Raw genomic sequence first — 17637 nt, forward strand, 5'->3', positions numbered from 1 at the left:
TGGAGGTTTCTCAAAAAAGTTAAAATATAAATATCATATGATCCAGTTATTCCCCTTCTGAGTATTCACCCAAAGAAAACAAAAACACTCATTCAAAAAGACATATGCACCCTATGTTTACTGCAGCATTATTTACAATAGCCAAGATATGGATGCAACCTAAGTGTCCATTGATAGACAAATGGATAAAGAAGATTGGTATATATAGAAAATGCAATGTTTTGCATAAAAAAATTAAATCTTGCCATTTACAACAACATGGATGGACTTAGAGGGTATAATGCTAAGTGAAAAAAGTCAGACAAACACAAATACCAAATGATTTCACTTATATCTGGAATCTAAAAAAGAAAACAAAAACAGATTCATAAATACAGAGAAGAAACATAGTTACAAGAGGGGAAGAGATGGAGAGATAGGTGAAATAGGTAAAAGTGATTGAAAAGTAAAATTTTCAATTATAAAATAAGTAAGTTATAGGGATAAAAAGTACAGCATATAAAAATATAGTCAATAATATTGTAATAAGTTTGTATGGTGACAAATGGTAACTGCAGTAGTGAACATTCTATAATTATATAATTGCCAAATCACTATGTTGTACACCTGAAACTAATATAATATTGTATGTCAACTATACTTCCATTAAAATTTTTCATAAGAGGTTAACAAAATCCAGCACTCAAGAATGTAAAATGTCCAAAGTCCAATAAAGATGTAAAAGATACATGGAGAAACAATAAAATATGAACAATAACCAGGATAAAAATCAGGGAAACAGATCCAAAAATGACAAAAATCATGGATTTAATCAACAAGTACTTTCTAAATAAAAAATTCACTAAAAGGGTTCAACAGTTTTAAACAGGCTGAAGAAATAATCACTGAACTTGAAGATAGGTTGGTTGAGATTATTCATAATCTAACTAGAATAGAGGAAAAAAAACAAGTGACTGTCTCAATAAAAAGCATCTCTTTTATGATAAAAACATGCCCACGATGGGCAACCTGTAGAATCAAAGAAAAGATTTACAAATCATGAATCTGATAAGGACATAATATCTTATGAAGAACACTTACAACTCAACAATAATAAGTCAATCCAATTAGAAAATGGGCAAATGATCTGAATACACATTTCTCCAAAGAATATATACAGACATTAAGTACATAAAATGCTAATCAACATCATTCATTGTTAGGGGAATGCAAATCAAATCCACAATGAAATATCACTTCATACACACACAAGGATGGCCATTAAAAAAAAGAGTAAAATAACAAGTGCTGGTGAGAAAGTGAGAAATCACAACCCTCATACAATGCTGGAAGAAGTGTGAAATGGGACAACTGCTGTGGAAAACAGCTTGGCAGTTCCTCAAAAATTCAAGAGTTACCATATGACCCAGCAATTCCATTCTTACCTATCTTCCCAAGAGAAATGAAATGTCCATGCAAAAAAACCTGTATAGCAACGTTTATAGCAGCATTACTCAAAATAGCTAAAAATTGTAAACAACCCAAATGTCTAATAACTGATGAATGGATAAACAAAATGTGGTAAGGTACATCCATACATACAATGGAATATTATTTAGCCATAAAAAGAAATGAAGTACTGATACATGTTGTAACATGAACCTTGAAAACATTATAAGTGAAAGGAGCCAGATACAAAATGTGACATATTTCATGATTCCATCTATATGAAATGTCCTAATAAGCAAACCCATGGAGACAGAAAATAAGATTAGGACTTGCCAGGGGCTAGGCAGGGGGAGTGGAGGAAGAAGAAGGGCAGTGACTTCTAATGGGCAGAGAGTTTCTTTTTGGGGCAATGAAAATGTTCTGGAATTAGACAGTAGTGAAAGCTGCACAACTTAGTGAATATACTAAAAACTGCATAATTTAAAATGGTGACTTTTATGGTATGTGAATTATATCCCAACACAAAAAATGATCCCATAACTATGACATCTTAAAATTTTTAAAGTATAGTGTGATAGTTACTCTCTTGAGGTGATAGAAAGTATTTTAATTCCTGTTTTTCAAATCTGAATTAATACATGGACAACAAAAGTTTAGATCATGCATACAAAATTCCTACATACTCTCATAATCTTCAAATTTTTCTCCACTACATGATGCATAATACCCTTAAACACAATTAAGTATATACAATTACCAAAGCACTAACTGTATCTCCACCTATTTCTCTCTCTCTTTACAAAGCATATCAGACTACAAGATAACATTTTATATATATCACATTATTATATATTTATCTACCTTATTATTATATTACTTGTAATACAGAGCATAACTGATCACATCAAGAGTGTCACTTCTGCCTTGTTGCATCTGAAAATTGTCTCTGTGATGATCCACTTGAAAAAAAAAATTTGTCAACATCAAAGTCTTTGGTCATATAGAGACTGATAGGTTATAACAATACTAAATAGAGCTTCTTATTAAAAACAGTTACTTTTAGTAGATGTCCAACAGATATTTTTAGTAGATGGTTGACTCTATTGTACCTCATCATCTTCCAAAAAGTCAAGTTGATAGTTCCATATGCATAACATTTATTAAATTTCAGAAGTCAATAGAAAAGAAGTAAAATGACCAAGCTTTTAGAATTAAACTTATCATACTCAGTTAAAAAAAAAAAATGCAAGTTCACTGGAATGTCATGTATGTTTCTGAAAGTCATATGTAATACTGAATTTCTAAAAATCAACTCACTTTCACCCTTCCTTTGGCTCTCATTATAATTTTAGAAGTACTGGAACAGAAAAAAAGGGAGGGCAACATTTACTTTTAGAAGCATTTCTCACTAATTTGCATAGTATTTGCATTTGATTCTTCTAATACCGAAAAAGTTATTTAAGTAATCTGACATAACACACACAATAATCCATATTTTTATATACTAAATATTTAAAGGTTGTTTACAAATTTAATTCCCACTGATTTTCATGTTTTCAAGAGAGCCCTAATTTTGGTTTCCACATTAGTAAATGCAATAATAAAACTGGAAGATTTCTAGATTCTTCTAGTTTCAACTTCTATGATTCTTTGAGATTTACTTCTAACATATTAAACCATAATGGTTCTCTTATGGTTTGAATTGTGTTACGTCTGTCCCCACCCAAATTCCTATATTGAAGTTCTAACCCCTGCCCCCTCATACTGTAACTGTGTTTGGAAATGGGGCCTTTAAAGAAGTAATAAAGGTAAAATTGAGGTCTTATGGATGGGTCCTAATCCAATATGCTGGTGTCACTAGAAGAGGAAATCAGGACACAGACATGCACAGAGGAAAGATCTTGTGAAAACAAAGGGAGAACACAGCCATCCACAAGCCAAGGAGAGAGGTCTCAGAATGAAAGCTACTCGACTAACACCTTGATCTTGGAATTCCAACCTCCAAAACTGTCAGGAAGTAAATTTGTATTGTTTAAACACCTAGTCTCAAATACTTTGTTATGGCAACCCCAGCACATAACAATGCTTTATAAAAGGGGACATGATTTCATCATCATATTTAAACAACTCAGCACTGGACCAAAAGAAACAGCAACCTATTTACTTAAGCACTCCTGAGAAAGAGAAAAAAAAAAAAAAAAAAACGCCAATGTTCCCAAGTGTTATTATCTAATTTTTACTATAATATAAATAATAAAGCCCAAATAAAATGAAAACTAACACAATAGTTTAGACTGCTTTAAAAAAATAGTAAATACCTGGCATAGACTGTATTTAATAAATCAAATACTTAAGGATTCAAGATTTCTGTCAACTTCTCTCAAAATATACTTCATCTAAAATGTTATATTTTGCCTGGAATTCAGTCCTTCTATTTATGTATCCAAGCCTTCCTAATTTTGCAAAGACTCCACATTTCTCTTAATCCTTAGCTGACAATTTTTCTCTCTCACTGATACAGAAGTACTAAATTATATGTTGTCTTTCTTTTGTCCTTTCTGTCCATTATGTTACTCTTATCTCCACAAGACTTTGTTTCCTAAAGATAGGATTCATATATGTTCCTAGGAAGCAGCCATGTGCTCACAGAAAGAACTTATTATTTTATGTGTATTATATTCATTTTGCTATTATCTTTCTATGCTGCTTAATTTAAAAGTATTTCAAAGTAGGGAGAACTGAGAACATGCCTTCAATTTAACACATGTATAGAATAACACACAGATTTGAAAGCATCCCAAAGAATCACCTAATGTAGCTTAACTGATCACCTAAATATTTAAAAGCAATTATCAGATAAATACAATTCACAATAACATTTTTTAATTTTTTAATTTTTTTCCATTGTTAGCAATAATATCTCTTCACAGTCTACAGCAGTTAATCTCTACCATTCCCTGAATGATAATGAGAATATATTTTCACAGTAGCAACTGGTGACATTTCAATAAATCAATGTGTTGTAGTGATACCTAAAGAAAAGCTTATTTCACTATAATGATGCTTCCAGGCTTCCCTCAAGTCAGGTGGTTACTTGCAGTTAATGATCTGTGACATACCACACAAGAAGTCCTAAAAAGACTTATTATCCACTGCATGTGCAACAATATTTGCTTTATGGATGGCTAAATGAATGAAGACATTCAATGTAACTATAAAAGTAAAATCAAAAGAAAACTTACAAGTAACATGTTTTCTTTAAGTAAAAGGGCTGTGACCATTTTCCATTAATACTTAACCTTTTGCTGGTGCAGTGCAACCACATATAATGCTCAAATCCATAAAGCCCAAGAGCTGTTCTGGGTTAATGCTAATTAACTGCCCCCAATCAAAAGACAAGTAACTTCCCCAAAATGTGAGATCATCAACCTCTATTGTTGACATCAAAGTCACATCATAAAGCTTGATGAACAACAAAAGAGACAAATTTATTTTATACGTAAATTGAGAGCATGCTTTTAATCAAGTTTATATATACAGATACAACACAAACATGCCGAGAAAAGAATTATTATTCTACGGCACGCAAAATTTGCTAATCTTAAACAACACTCTTTCATAGCTGCCAGACGTAAGCATTCACGTGTTTACCATTTATAATTTTATTTCATTTACTAGACTCGGCTTTTGTCCACCATATGTCCACTGTGGATTAACTATTCCCTCAGGTACAATTAAGGCCTTTCCATTTGTTGTAAGAAGAGCTAAGTATGAAGGACACAGCCAGAAATAACATTTACCCCTCAACGTAAAACAGAAGCACATTCAAGCTCAAATGATGGTTTATGCAGTATCTTTTTTTTCTGATACATGTCTACACAGCAAAATAAACGAGATAAAAACTCATAGCAACTATACACCCACTTTCACCATTCAGATTGGATATCAAAATTATATCACCTCTGTCAACTGAGTTTAAATAATTTTTCAAAAAATATACTTCTAGTAAGTTAAATGAAGATTAGCTTCCAACAAGTAAGTATAATGGAAATTTTAATCATTACTTATGTATGTCAAAGACATTTCACAAAATATTTCATGTTTTCGTTTTTAAACCCTTAAGTTAAAAAACCCATATACTTAGCAATAACCCCTCCCATTATGGGTAAAGAAATTTGAAGAGATAGTGGGAAATACAATAATAATTAACACATATAGCACCTATTATATATCAGACATGGTTCTAGGAGCTTTATATATTACTTAACTCTTACAACAACCTCCCTATAAGGTAGGTGCTATTATCATTCCCACTTTACTGATGAGAAAACTGAGGTACAAATAGGGTAGGTATCTTGCCAGAGACACATGATTAATAAGTGAACCTATTAGAAGTCGCCATTAACCACCATTCTACATTGTCTGTATATTATAAATGGTATTAAAATAATCTAACACACTACAAAATAAATATCCAAAAGAAAAATAAAATGTTTCATCTTTTTAAAATTAAAATTTTGTAACTAAGACATTAATTAGGGCTAAGAGTTTAGTTTTCAAAAGAACCAGTGTATAATATAAAAGACTTTTTACATGAACTTATGTAGTAGTAACTCATAAGCACCAAGCAAGGCTGTTATTATTAAACTCCTCTTCCAGATGCAAACCTGGGCTTAGTTTTACAAAAGCTAGAAAAAGAACAGTATTATCTTCACTTCATCATCTCAAAAGGCCCACAGCTCCACTTTTCACTGAGTACACAATAATTTTCTAGTCATTCATAACAAGTATTTACTGAGCACTTTCTGTGTGCCAGGGAGTGAGCTAGAAACTAGAGAGAGAGCAGTGAACAAGGAAAGCAGTCTCTGCCTGCATGGAGCTTTAATTACAGAGCACCTGCATAAATCCAAAGGAAAAAAAAAAATCTTTGCTCTAAAAGAGTGACTTTTTCAGAGGAGTCACACACAGTTTAAAAAGCAAAAATTAGCTAACAACTATTAAAATCAAGTGAGAAACGATCTAGTATTCTGTCCTAGTTCTTTTCTATTTGTTCATTTCCCTCATCCCTCCATAACGAGCTTAGGAACTGGCTAAATTCTCATAGGCCCCTCATGTTCTATGTTTTCAATTAATCAGAACCAATACAATAAACTGAGTAGTAAGGAATGGAGACGGCTAATTCAAAACTGTATCTAAAAATAGAACAAGTTCAAAATTTTCAGAAGACATGCATCCTGTACCATCAGGTATTTTACACACTTTCCCAAGTCTGTCTCTCTCTCTCTGCATGAATAAAAAAACATGCTGTAATATCTTCCATCCTTTAAAAACACCAAGAGTTCTGACCCCACCCTCCCTTCCGAGGCTACCCCATTTGTCAACTCTTTTGTACAATGGCATTACATATACATGTTGCCTTTATTCATTGTCTACATTTCCTTCCCCTCTCTCTTGAACTCACTCTGCTTGGCTTTCACCCACTACACTCAAAAATACCTACTCACCAAGGTCACTACCAATTGCCCCTACACTGCTTAATCTAACATCCCCAGTCCTCATCTGTTGACCACTCTCTTCTTAAACACCTTTACATTTGGCTTCCAAGACACTTCACTCTCAAGGTTTTCCTCCTACCTCCACTGGCCACATTTCAATTCCTTTGCTGATCACTCTTTTCTTCCCAAAACTTTAAATCATGGCTGTAACCCAAGGATTAACCTTTGGACCTCTTCTCTTTTTATACTCACTCCTATGTAAAGTTCATCCAGTCTCAAGGATTTAAATATCATCAGCATGCTGTTGACTCCTAGATTTCATCTCTAGACCTCATCTTGACCCTGAACTCCAGACTCATACACCTAACTGCCTACTAAACGTCTCCACACAGATGCTTAATAAGTACCTCAAATAATATGTCCAATAACAAACTTCTGATCCTCACCCAAAATCTGTTCCTCCTGCACCCTCTCTCATCTCAGTAAGTTCTACTCGAGCCTTCCAGATGACTAGGACAAAACTCTTGGCATAATCTTGCCTCTTCTCTCCTCTGTGAGAGAGAACCAATATATGTAAACCATACATCCATATATGAGGAAATCCATCACCCCACCTTTGAATATCAGAAGGCAACTACTTCTCACTACTTCCACTGCTATCACCCTAGTCCATGCCACCATTATTTTTCTCCTGGATTATGTCAAAAGCCTCTGTTTATGTCACTTCCACTCTTACTATAAGTATATCCTCAAAACAAGAGCTGCAGTGATCCTTTCAAGTTAAATCACTTCACTCTCAAATTGCTCAAATCACCACACAGTCTTCCATCTCATGCAGAGTGTAAGTCAAGGCCCTTACAATGACCTACAAAGTCTTTCCCAATCTGTCCTCTTCCTAGATCCTCCCTCTTTATATCCAATTTCATTGCCTACACTATTCTTTCACTCACTATTCCTTACACATAGCTACACACGCAGCTACAAATACACACACATATACACCTCTTCATAGTTCCTGGAAAAAAAGAGAAAAATGGAATCTAAAGGGCTTTGCACCTAACTCTTTCCCTCTAATTGCATAACTTTACTCCCAGATATGTATGTAGCATTCTCTCTCTACTTCTCTATGTCTTTACTCAAATGTCACCTTCTCAGACTTTCCCTGACTACCATATTTAAAATCTTAATACCCTCCTCCAATCCTTCCTTTTTCTCCCCTCCCTGCTTCAAAATTAACACCATTTAATATATTATATATTTTATTTATCTATAATCTGTCTTTCTCTGTTGGAGCACACCTAGATGACAGCAAGGATTTTTGTCTGTTCATTTTTGTAGCCCTAACACCTAGACAGGTATATGCTGAATAGCTATTTGTTAAATGAATAAATGAGAGAAGACATAAGAAACCAAAAAAAAAAGAACTGCTGAGTAGCTTTATTTATACTATACAATTAGACATTCATGTGAAATTGTATAAAATGTCAGAAAATGAAAAGTCATTAAATTCTAAGCTCAAGAACAATTTTAAATTAAAAGAAAATGCTATTTTTAGAGCCTCAAAAAACACTCCAAAGTTGGCCATATTTCCAGGGTATGACTGGCAAGTAGTACGAATTCAATAAATCTTAGCTAGCTTTGTTATTATTGCTGTTGCCAGGTATATACATCTATCCAGGTATATAGAAAATAGATTCTTAATAATCTAACAATTGCATGATAAAATGAGCCTAAGAAATCATCTCAGCAAACATAAGAAGATAGGTTTTAAACAACATATAAAGCTAAAATTAAACTCTCTTAAAATTGTATGGCAATAAATGTGTTTAATTATGCAGACTTGTAAAAATAGCTTGGGTCATATTTTAGCAATAAAAGACATATATGATTACCTAGTATAAACGCCCTCATTTTTACATAAGGATAATCCTAAGTGATTAAATTGCCCAAGGTAACGTAACTAGATACAATGACAGCCCAAGAACAAAAGCTGAAGTTTTCTGATTCCCATTCTAGTGTTCCTTTAATGTATGCTGAATTTGTTCTACAATTCACTGCAAATACAAATTAAAATAAATTATTAAAGGGGCTTAAATTACACTAATGAAAATTTTAAATCTCTTTATACAAAGACATCTGTTTTTATAGCTGTGTTCTTTTAATATTTTTTTAATATTAATTTAATATCTCAAATTTTAAAAATTCATCATGAAAGAAACAAAAGTAAGGTGAATAATGTTTTTTTAGCACTTAATTAACTTTCTCTGTCATGACAGCAAGAAGATGGACAGAAATCATAACAGATTCCTATAACTAAAATGCTTACATAATTCTTCCCAAACAAACAAAACCACAAAAAACCTGAATACTTCTCAGGTTAAGTAAAATATAATCCTGTCAAAATGGTTTGAAGTATTTACAGTAGCCAAGAAATGAAAACAACCTAAGTGTCCATCAACTGATGAATGGATAAAGAAGATGTGGTACATGTACATAATGGAGTATTATTCAGCCATAAAAGAGAAGAAATCCTACCATTTGCAACAACATGGGTGGACCCAGAGAGTATTATGCTAAGTGAAATAAGCCAGGTGGAAAAAGATAAATACCATATGATCTCACTTATTTGTAGAATACAAAAACAAAATAAAATGAACAAAATAGCTGTAGACTCATAGACACTGAGAAGTGACTGGTGGTTACTATGGAGGACGGATGGGGTGGATGGGTGAAGAATGTGAAGGGGAAAATGGGGCACAAAAATTCTCAATCATAATATAAGTTGGTCACTGTTTGGTAGTATAGCAGTGGAGAACAATCAATGATTCTGTAATACCTTCCTATATGGATAGATAGTAACTGCACTAGTGGGGATGTGGATTTAATAATACAGGTAACTGTTGAACCACTGTGTTGTATACTTGAAACCAATATAAGATATCAATGATGCTTCAATTAAAAAATGGTTTCAAGTAGGCTACCTAAAAACATTAACTATGAAAAGACATAACATTACTGCAATTGTCAAGTGAAAACTGGTTTTTGATTAGTATGATGAAAAACACTCACTGACATTTTCTTCCCCAATAATTATATCACAACACCAGTCTGAATGCAAGCTAATGCATTTGGGGAAACTACTAAACCAATTAAACTTGAAATATTACCCAAAATGTTCTGAAAGTACAGCAGGAGTGTGAAGTATCATTAAGAGAACAGCTGTAAGTATATATATTAAAATACTCTCTCACTCAGCATATAGAATACTGATACTAATACTACTGTATCAGAGTAAGATGCTATCAGCATCTTCCAGTAAGTAAATTATCACAGCTCTGTTTGATAAATTTATGTGTAAAGAGAGGGGAAAAAAAGTGAAGCAATAGAAACTGAAGTATTAGGTCCATCTGAAAAAGACACTTAGAATTGACACCTTGAGATTACTATTCCCAGAAAAAAAGAACCAAAGTATTAAAATAAATGGGCAAGGGGGCAGAATGTTTTAATTTAGAACACATAAACAGAATGAACTTTTCAAATCCTCAAGAGCTTTTGTTTATGCTTTATAAATTATAAGCTTTCTTAAGCAAACTGATAATGACTCACTCATTCATTTTGTTGTAATATTGTAGATGACAAATATTATAGAAGTTGATATGAATCCTTCAAAATATGAATCAAAGCAAATGTTACCTACTTCATTGTTTCATATTTCTATTCTCTAGATAAAATTAGAATTTCTGAAGACTCAAAAGAATCACAGTATAGGCAAGTACTTTCATGTATATTCCCATGAAGTTTGTCAAGCTGGACATATAACCATCTCATATTCCTCTATTACTGAGAATTAAAAATAGTCTTTTCAAAACCTTGTGATAATTTTATTGAGAATATCTACAAAATTTTCAAATTGAAATTTACTTGTTTTACTAATATATTTCCACTGAGTTCAGGGAACGTAACTAACAGGGTACATTAAAATGTAACCTTTGAACCTCACAGTGTAAAACATCACTTCCTGGGCAGAGATAGTACTCTGAGAACAATCAATCACTGTTAAGAAGAATATACACTCAACATTGTTAATTAGTGTTGATGCACTCTTCTCTATGCCCTCATCTGTCATGAAGATTGTTTAAAAATCTGAGTTATTAGTCTTTATTTGGGAAAGGATCTGGTTAATATCTTAAGAGTAGAAATCATTCATCCATCCACTCTATCCCTGAGCATGATAATTCTACCCCCAATACAAGTTACTGATAACTACCACCCCTCCACTAACTAAGAAGCTATAAATCAGTTGGAGGGCAGCTTCTATGCAACCCCTGTTAATTTCTGTTTACAATCTATCCAACTGAGAATGTTAGCTAGTCAGGGGAGAAACTAGCTGATGGATCAGAGAGTAGGAAAACATAACAGTTTAAAGATAGAAAATAACAAAATGACGAATTAAAATGCCATGGGGTTATAAAACATGGATTGAATTTAAAATTGGTCTTTAAAAAAATTAATATTCCTGAATGTTTATTTCAATTTGAACCTTCCTTGAAACACTGAAAGAAAAATTAAAACTGTAGTTCTGGTGAAGATGATGATTTTTGAGATTTGAACACAAAAATAAAAAATTTGTAAATAAAAAGTCAAAAGTATAGGTTTCTACCTTTACATGAAAGTCACAGGTTAGGAAAAAGAAACAAAATTCTTAATTATTTTATATTTATTTAACCTAAGATCATGACCTAAAAATCTATGACATTTTATCTCAGATACAATCCAACATTCAACTTTGATGAATTTCCTAAGAAACTCTCTGACATTATTCACCAGGGTGGAATTCAGTAGGCCAGTTGCATCTGAAAGGCCACCTAATATATTCCCTGTATCTATGATGTATTTTTCCTCATTAAGAAAACCATTTTCCCTGAATAACACATCTCAGGCCATAAACACTTCTAATTTTAACACAGTCTGCATGAAAAGGTTTTATTCATTCATTCAGTATTCATTCATTCAAGCACTGCTCTAAGTGATGAGGTCCTTAGCTTTAATAGAGCTTAGATTTTAGTGGGGAGAGACAGATATAAACCAACAAGAAACAATGATATTGTGCAAATAACTAAAACAGAATGTCCTGATAGAAAGGGACTAGCTGGCTCATTGAGATTGAGCGGTTGAGGAAAGCAGCTCTGAGGAGATGACATTCAAGATTAGATTCAAATGATGAAATGGAACCAGCATAGACAAGAGGAAGAGCATTTCAAGCAGAAGAAACCCTAAGGTATTAATTTTAATTTGGAATGTTTTAGGAACTGAAAAAAAGATAAATGTGCCTTTCGCATGTGGCAAAGGAGTATGTGGAAGAAAATGAGGTTTGGGAGGTAGGTAAGAGCCAGATCACCTAGTGCTTGGTAAACTAGGATAAGGAATTTGGAGTCATTGTAAGTGTGTTAAGAAAGCACTAGAGGTTTTTAAGAGTCATGTAATATGATTTGCCATCTGGGAACTGGACTTCAGGAGAGCAGAACTATGAGCAGAAACAATAGTTAGGAAGCTACCACAGTAGTTCATATGAGACATGATGGTGCTGTGTTAGGCCATGGCCAGTCCCACCCATAATGAGCCCACAAATGGATGTAATTGGCAAACTCCGAGGTTCTGCAGTGCAGGCTCTGATTAAGTGACAGAGCCCTGATGCTGGGAAAGTGAGACCTTCATAGCCAGAAAGCTAGGTTGAGCCTGGTGGACTTGGCTCCCTGAATCGCTGAAATTTCCTTAGAGGGTAATAAAATTGTTTCTTGGTGTTCGTGTGGCTGGATCTGTAACCTGTCAGACATGTCACTCACCATGGGGCTGCAGACTTCAACAAACTTCAACAGAACTTCCACAAATACATGGAATATGTAGAGGACTTACTCTCTTTCCCACTTTGAAAGTTACCTACCAGGAATTTATTTTTACCACACTAGAGAAAAGTAGGGCCTTCCATGAAGATTTGGACATTATTGTATTTATTAATCCTAACAACCAGACAGAGCCAATGAAAGGCAATCAAATTTTAGAAAATGTGAAAATGGTAGAGAAAAATAATAAAACTAAGACCTAGGTTAGCAGGTCCCAATCACTCCTTAAATGCTTTCTTGGTTCAGTCTTTGCACAAATCAAAAATAGATGGCTGAATATACATAACTGGTACTCAAGAATGTTTGCTGAACATTCTAACTGCCCTACACAACACATAGTATGAGAACTATCAATCTGGTGAGCAGCAAAAAACAAGGAATAAGATGATGACAAAGGAATCCTTTAGGAGCCATTTCCTTCAGGCCGCTTTTTTAAAATACCTACTCCAGCTCTACCAATCTGTAATCTGTGGTCATTCAAATAAAGGCTATATAGTCAGTGCTTTAAAAGGATATTGTAATTAACAATAATAGTGATAATTAATCATTATTCAGCACATACAATGGGTAAGACCACATTCTAAAAGCTTTTTATGTAATATCTCATTTAATCTTTAAATCAACTTTATCAGACAGAAACTATTACCCTTATTTCCAGAAGAGGATTGAGGCTTAAAGATACATAGTAACTGTCTGATGTCACACTGAAGAAATTGGGCTTCTAAGAAAATTCTCTCTAAATTCAAATCCCTATGATCTTAACTAAGACTCAATACTTCACTTAAAATTTTAAATAGAACAAAGAAAGAACACTAGTTTATAGTTTATAGTCTTTCAGGATAGAAAATGGAATCAAATAAATTAAGATGTCTTAAGTATTATATTCTTTTAAGTGTTATATACTAAAATAATTAACTTACTAATTACTAATTACCAATTTTATTTCATTAAAGCAAGTCCCTTACTCTACAGGTTATTTCGTTAACCTACTCTATTTACTCTATATTTAAACATAAATAAAGTTCAATTTTTTATAAAAATAAACCCATAATTCATCCATACCTAAGACTACTCTCAATCCTTGGCCAAATTTCTGAGAGCTTACTATATTTTAATAAAAAGCAAGTGATTTTATAACTTACTAATTATAACCTCTTACTAAATAGAACAAATGTTCTCTCTCACACACACACTTCCTCTATATGGAATGTTCTCTCTCTCTCTCTCTCTCTCTCTCTCTCACACACACACACACACACACACACACACACTCCCTCTGTATAGAATGTTCTCCCTCTTATCCTCCTACTAAACTTTGGTTACAAGTCAGCTACTGCTGCCAATATTTTCATAGCCTACAAATATTTCTTTTCAACTTATGTTTTCTATTCAACTGCAAACAATAGGACATAGTGATGAATTTTAAAAAGCACAATTAGGTAGAAGATCTCTCTGTGTAGATAACGAGCATAAAAATCCAGTTTCAGATCATCACGCTCTTTTTGTTTGTCATTAACGAACATGTAACATCTTTGCTTTTAATATAATCATATCCCCAAAGAAAAAAACTAGTACATTCTACTATACTAATGTTTCATCAACTTGGAAACATGAATCATAAGATCTTTCATTACATGACCATATGAAATCTGGCCAGTGATAGGTTATGCAGTAAATAATACCAAAGAAAATGTTTATCTATAATCTCTTCATTTTACATATATAACATTCTGTACGACTGCATACTCTATTATATGATCCCATTCTGAAAGAATGTATTATAAATACAAGGGGTAGAGCTAAGTGCAAAGTGAAAAAAACTCTTGACTTTTATGCTATTAAATCTCAAACATAACAATGCAATAATTATTTGCATAAATTCACATAACTTAGATAAATGTTTGTATTTAAAACCTCAGAATGGCATCACCAGCACAGTCCAACAGCCTGTCTAGTCAGCCCATCACATCACTGACAGTGACCAATGGTGGATGGCTCACAGGATCACATAAACACAAAACATAATGTATATAATTATGCACCACTACACCATTACCCCAGATGGTAGTCAGACTGTATCCTGAAAGAAACAAAAACAAGTCTCAACCCCCAACCCTTCCCTACTCTGTAATTTCCCAAAGGATGGGAGTAAACCTCCAATAAAGTACAAATGTAACCATAATATAAGCTAATGCTCTGGTAACACGACAACTAAGAAATTATCTCCCTAAAGGAAAGTTGCATTCAGAATCTAAGGTCATCAAAACTTAACAATTTGTAAAGGGGGACCTTCAATAAATTGAGAAGTATCTGATTCACTCAATTATAAGTATTTACAAAACAGATGAGCATAATTTAACTAAAAGATTTTAAATTTAAAAAAATTTAATTAATTTTTTAAAAATCTATCTTTTACCCAAGCCATCCATTTTGTGATACGTAATACTATTTTCTGGGAAGTATTTTAAATTTTTATTTTTAACTCTTCAGAAAAATTATGTTCATACCTGTTCAGTCATAGTTTTAAAAGTAAAGCTTGGATTTATTAAAATTCATCTAAGTATACAAAACTATATAATGAAGAAATCTTGTTTTTGACCTTCAGGAAATACTATTTCATAAACAATTACAGAGAAAAGCTGCACTATACTTTGAAAGACCTTTGGAGAAGATAATTCTCTTGGTAGCATACTTGGGTATTGATTTGATTTAACAATGCTTGTCATCAGGAAACAGTTCCTGACCTAAATCCTCCATGGTATAATTTGAATTCATTTTCTCTCTTTCTGACCTCAAGTAAGTTGCAGAAGATTGGGTCATTTCACAATATTTTATATACTTGAAAACCCCTATTAAGATCGCCTTTTCCCAGTAAGTGTATTGCAGGACTGCAAACCAAATAACAGTTCTGAACTGAATTCAGTCTTATAATTTTATATGCTTATATATCATAACCCAAGAGACAGGGCTCAAAATTACTTATCCATCATTTCTACCAAGCACTACTCTTCCCCCAATATAATAAACTCTTTATGTCAAAAAATCTGTATTTCAGAACCTCAAAAAATCAGAAAAAGAAGTTTATGAGAAATGGGAGCAAAGAACAACACACACAAAATTCCACTGCCACTGTTTCTTCCCTAGAATAGGGGGTCACTTAATGAAATGTATCTCTCAAAATCTCGGGGGCAGAGCTGAAGCTGTAGTGCGGTATCGTAAAGTCTGCAGTTTGTGTTGCTGTTCTCAACAGTCCACGCTGCTTCCTTAAACCACAGGAAGCCAAAACACAGAGTCAGAACAGAACTGACCGTAGCAGAACTGGCCAAAGCAGCACAGCAGTTAACACAGATCAAGAATCAAATCTAGTTTTGAAACAGTTCTGTATACATCTTTAGGAATTTTCTCCTCAAGTAATTTGCTCACTCCAGGAAAGCTGAATCTATTTGTGTTCCCAAACATCAAAACTTCTTTATGAATAAAAACTACAGGATAGGCAAATAAAGTTTACTATATATAAATAAGCATTAATAACTTACTTTTATTGCCCACTAAGGCAACCAGTGGCTGAGTTTCTGACTCCTCACTCACTTTCTTCACCACGGAATACCAGTCTTCTAAATTCTCAAAGCTTTGATAATTTGTAATATCATATACCAACAGGATTCCCTGTCACAAAAGAATTAACAGAGTATTTGTAATGCACTTCTTGAAAAAAAAAATGTAATACTGAATACTCTTAAGTAATGTTGCAGATGTATCTAGCAGAGTATAAAAATACAAATGTGGACTGTTTTTTATATTAGTAGACTTCCATTTAGTTACTAGGCAGACAAATACAATGCAAGCTAAAGAACAATTTTATCAAAATTTAAGTGGTTTCCAAATAAAATATCTGGGATATGCTTGGCACATTACAATAAATAAAAGAAAATCATTATCACAGAGATGGAAAAGCTGCAAGGTCTACAGTCCTGTCTGTCACTTTCATGAAGACAAACATTTAAACCTTTCAATAAATAACCATCTGTTGCTTTTTAAATATCTTCAAAAGTGGAGATTCCATGACATCCCTTGATAGTCAATTTCAGCATTTAGCACAATTTTCTTTAAATGAAATAAGTCGATTTCCTCTTTTAGTCCTCTGTGCATTTGGATAAGAACGTGAAAGTATCCTCCTTATAATAACCCTTCATGTACTTGAAGATAGTTAAGTAACTCCTTTGCAATGTCCTTTCCAGAATAAACAAACCCAATACCTTAAACTTGCCTCAAATGAACTATTTTCTATCCCTTTAATCAGAGTTGTTGGTTCTTCCCAGGACACACTACATACAATTTTTTGACATCCTCTTTAAAATGAGCAATGTAAAACTGGATATGACACTGTAATAAGAGCCTGAACAAAGCCAAATATAACAGAGGGATTGCTTCCTCCCTCTTATATATCATATTCCTTTTAATATATCCCATTATTTTGTGTGGGAAGGAAAAGTCTGTACACACACAAAAGTAAAAGTGCCACATTCTTGATTCTCATCCAGTTCATGGTCACACACTTAATACAAAGTTCTGCATACAGTATAAGTCTGGACCCTAATAGCATTTATGTCTCCTTTTTAAGTTATATTCATAAATGTTGACTATGTTTTTATGCCCTCTAAAAAGACAGCCAGATCTTTTCATTAATCTTCACAACACTCATGGAAGCTTGGTATTATTATCCTCAATTTAGTAATAAACAGAGATTAATATAAAGAAGGTCACACAGCAAGGTTAGCAATGGAGCCAAGATTTGAATAAAAGACTGAATGAAT

At 33.2% G+C, this 17637-nt stretch overlaps 1 protein-coding gene across 2 annotated transcripts in view; it reads right to left on the reverse strand.

Annotated features, from left to right (window-relative positions):
• RAB28 (RAB28, member RAS oncogene family) overlaps positions 1 to 17637 on the reverse strand; it is a 117891-nt gene that overhangs the window by 58925 nt on the left and 41329 nt on the right. For both annotated transcript variants that reach the window (XM_036921103.2, XM_036921102.2), the window contains exon 4: positions 16360 to 16489. In XM_036921103.2, the coding sequence (XP_036776998.1) occupies positions 16360 to 16489 (130 nt within the window). The remainder of the gene's footprint in view (positions 1 to 16359; positions 16490 to 17637) is intronic.

Source organism: Manis pentadactyla, chromosome 5, assembly GCF_030020395.1.
Source record: "Manis pentadactyla isolate mManPen7 chromosome 5, mManPen7.hap1, whole genome shotgun sequence".
NCBI lineage: Eukaryota > Metazoa > Chordata > Mammalia > Pholidota > Manidae > Manis > Manis pentadactyla.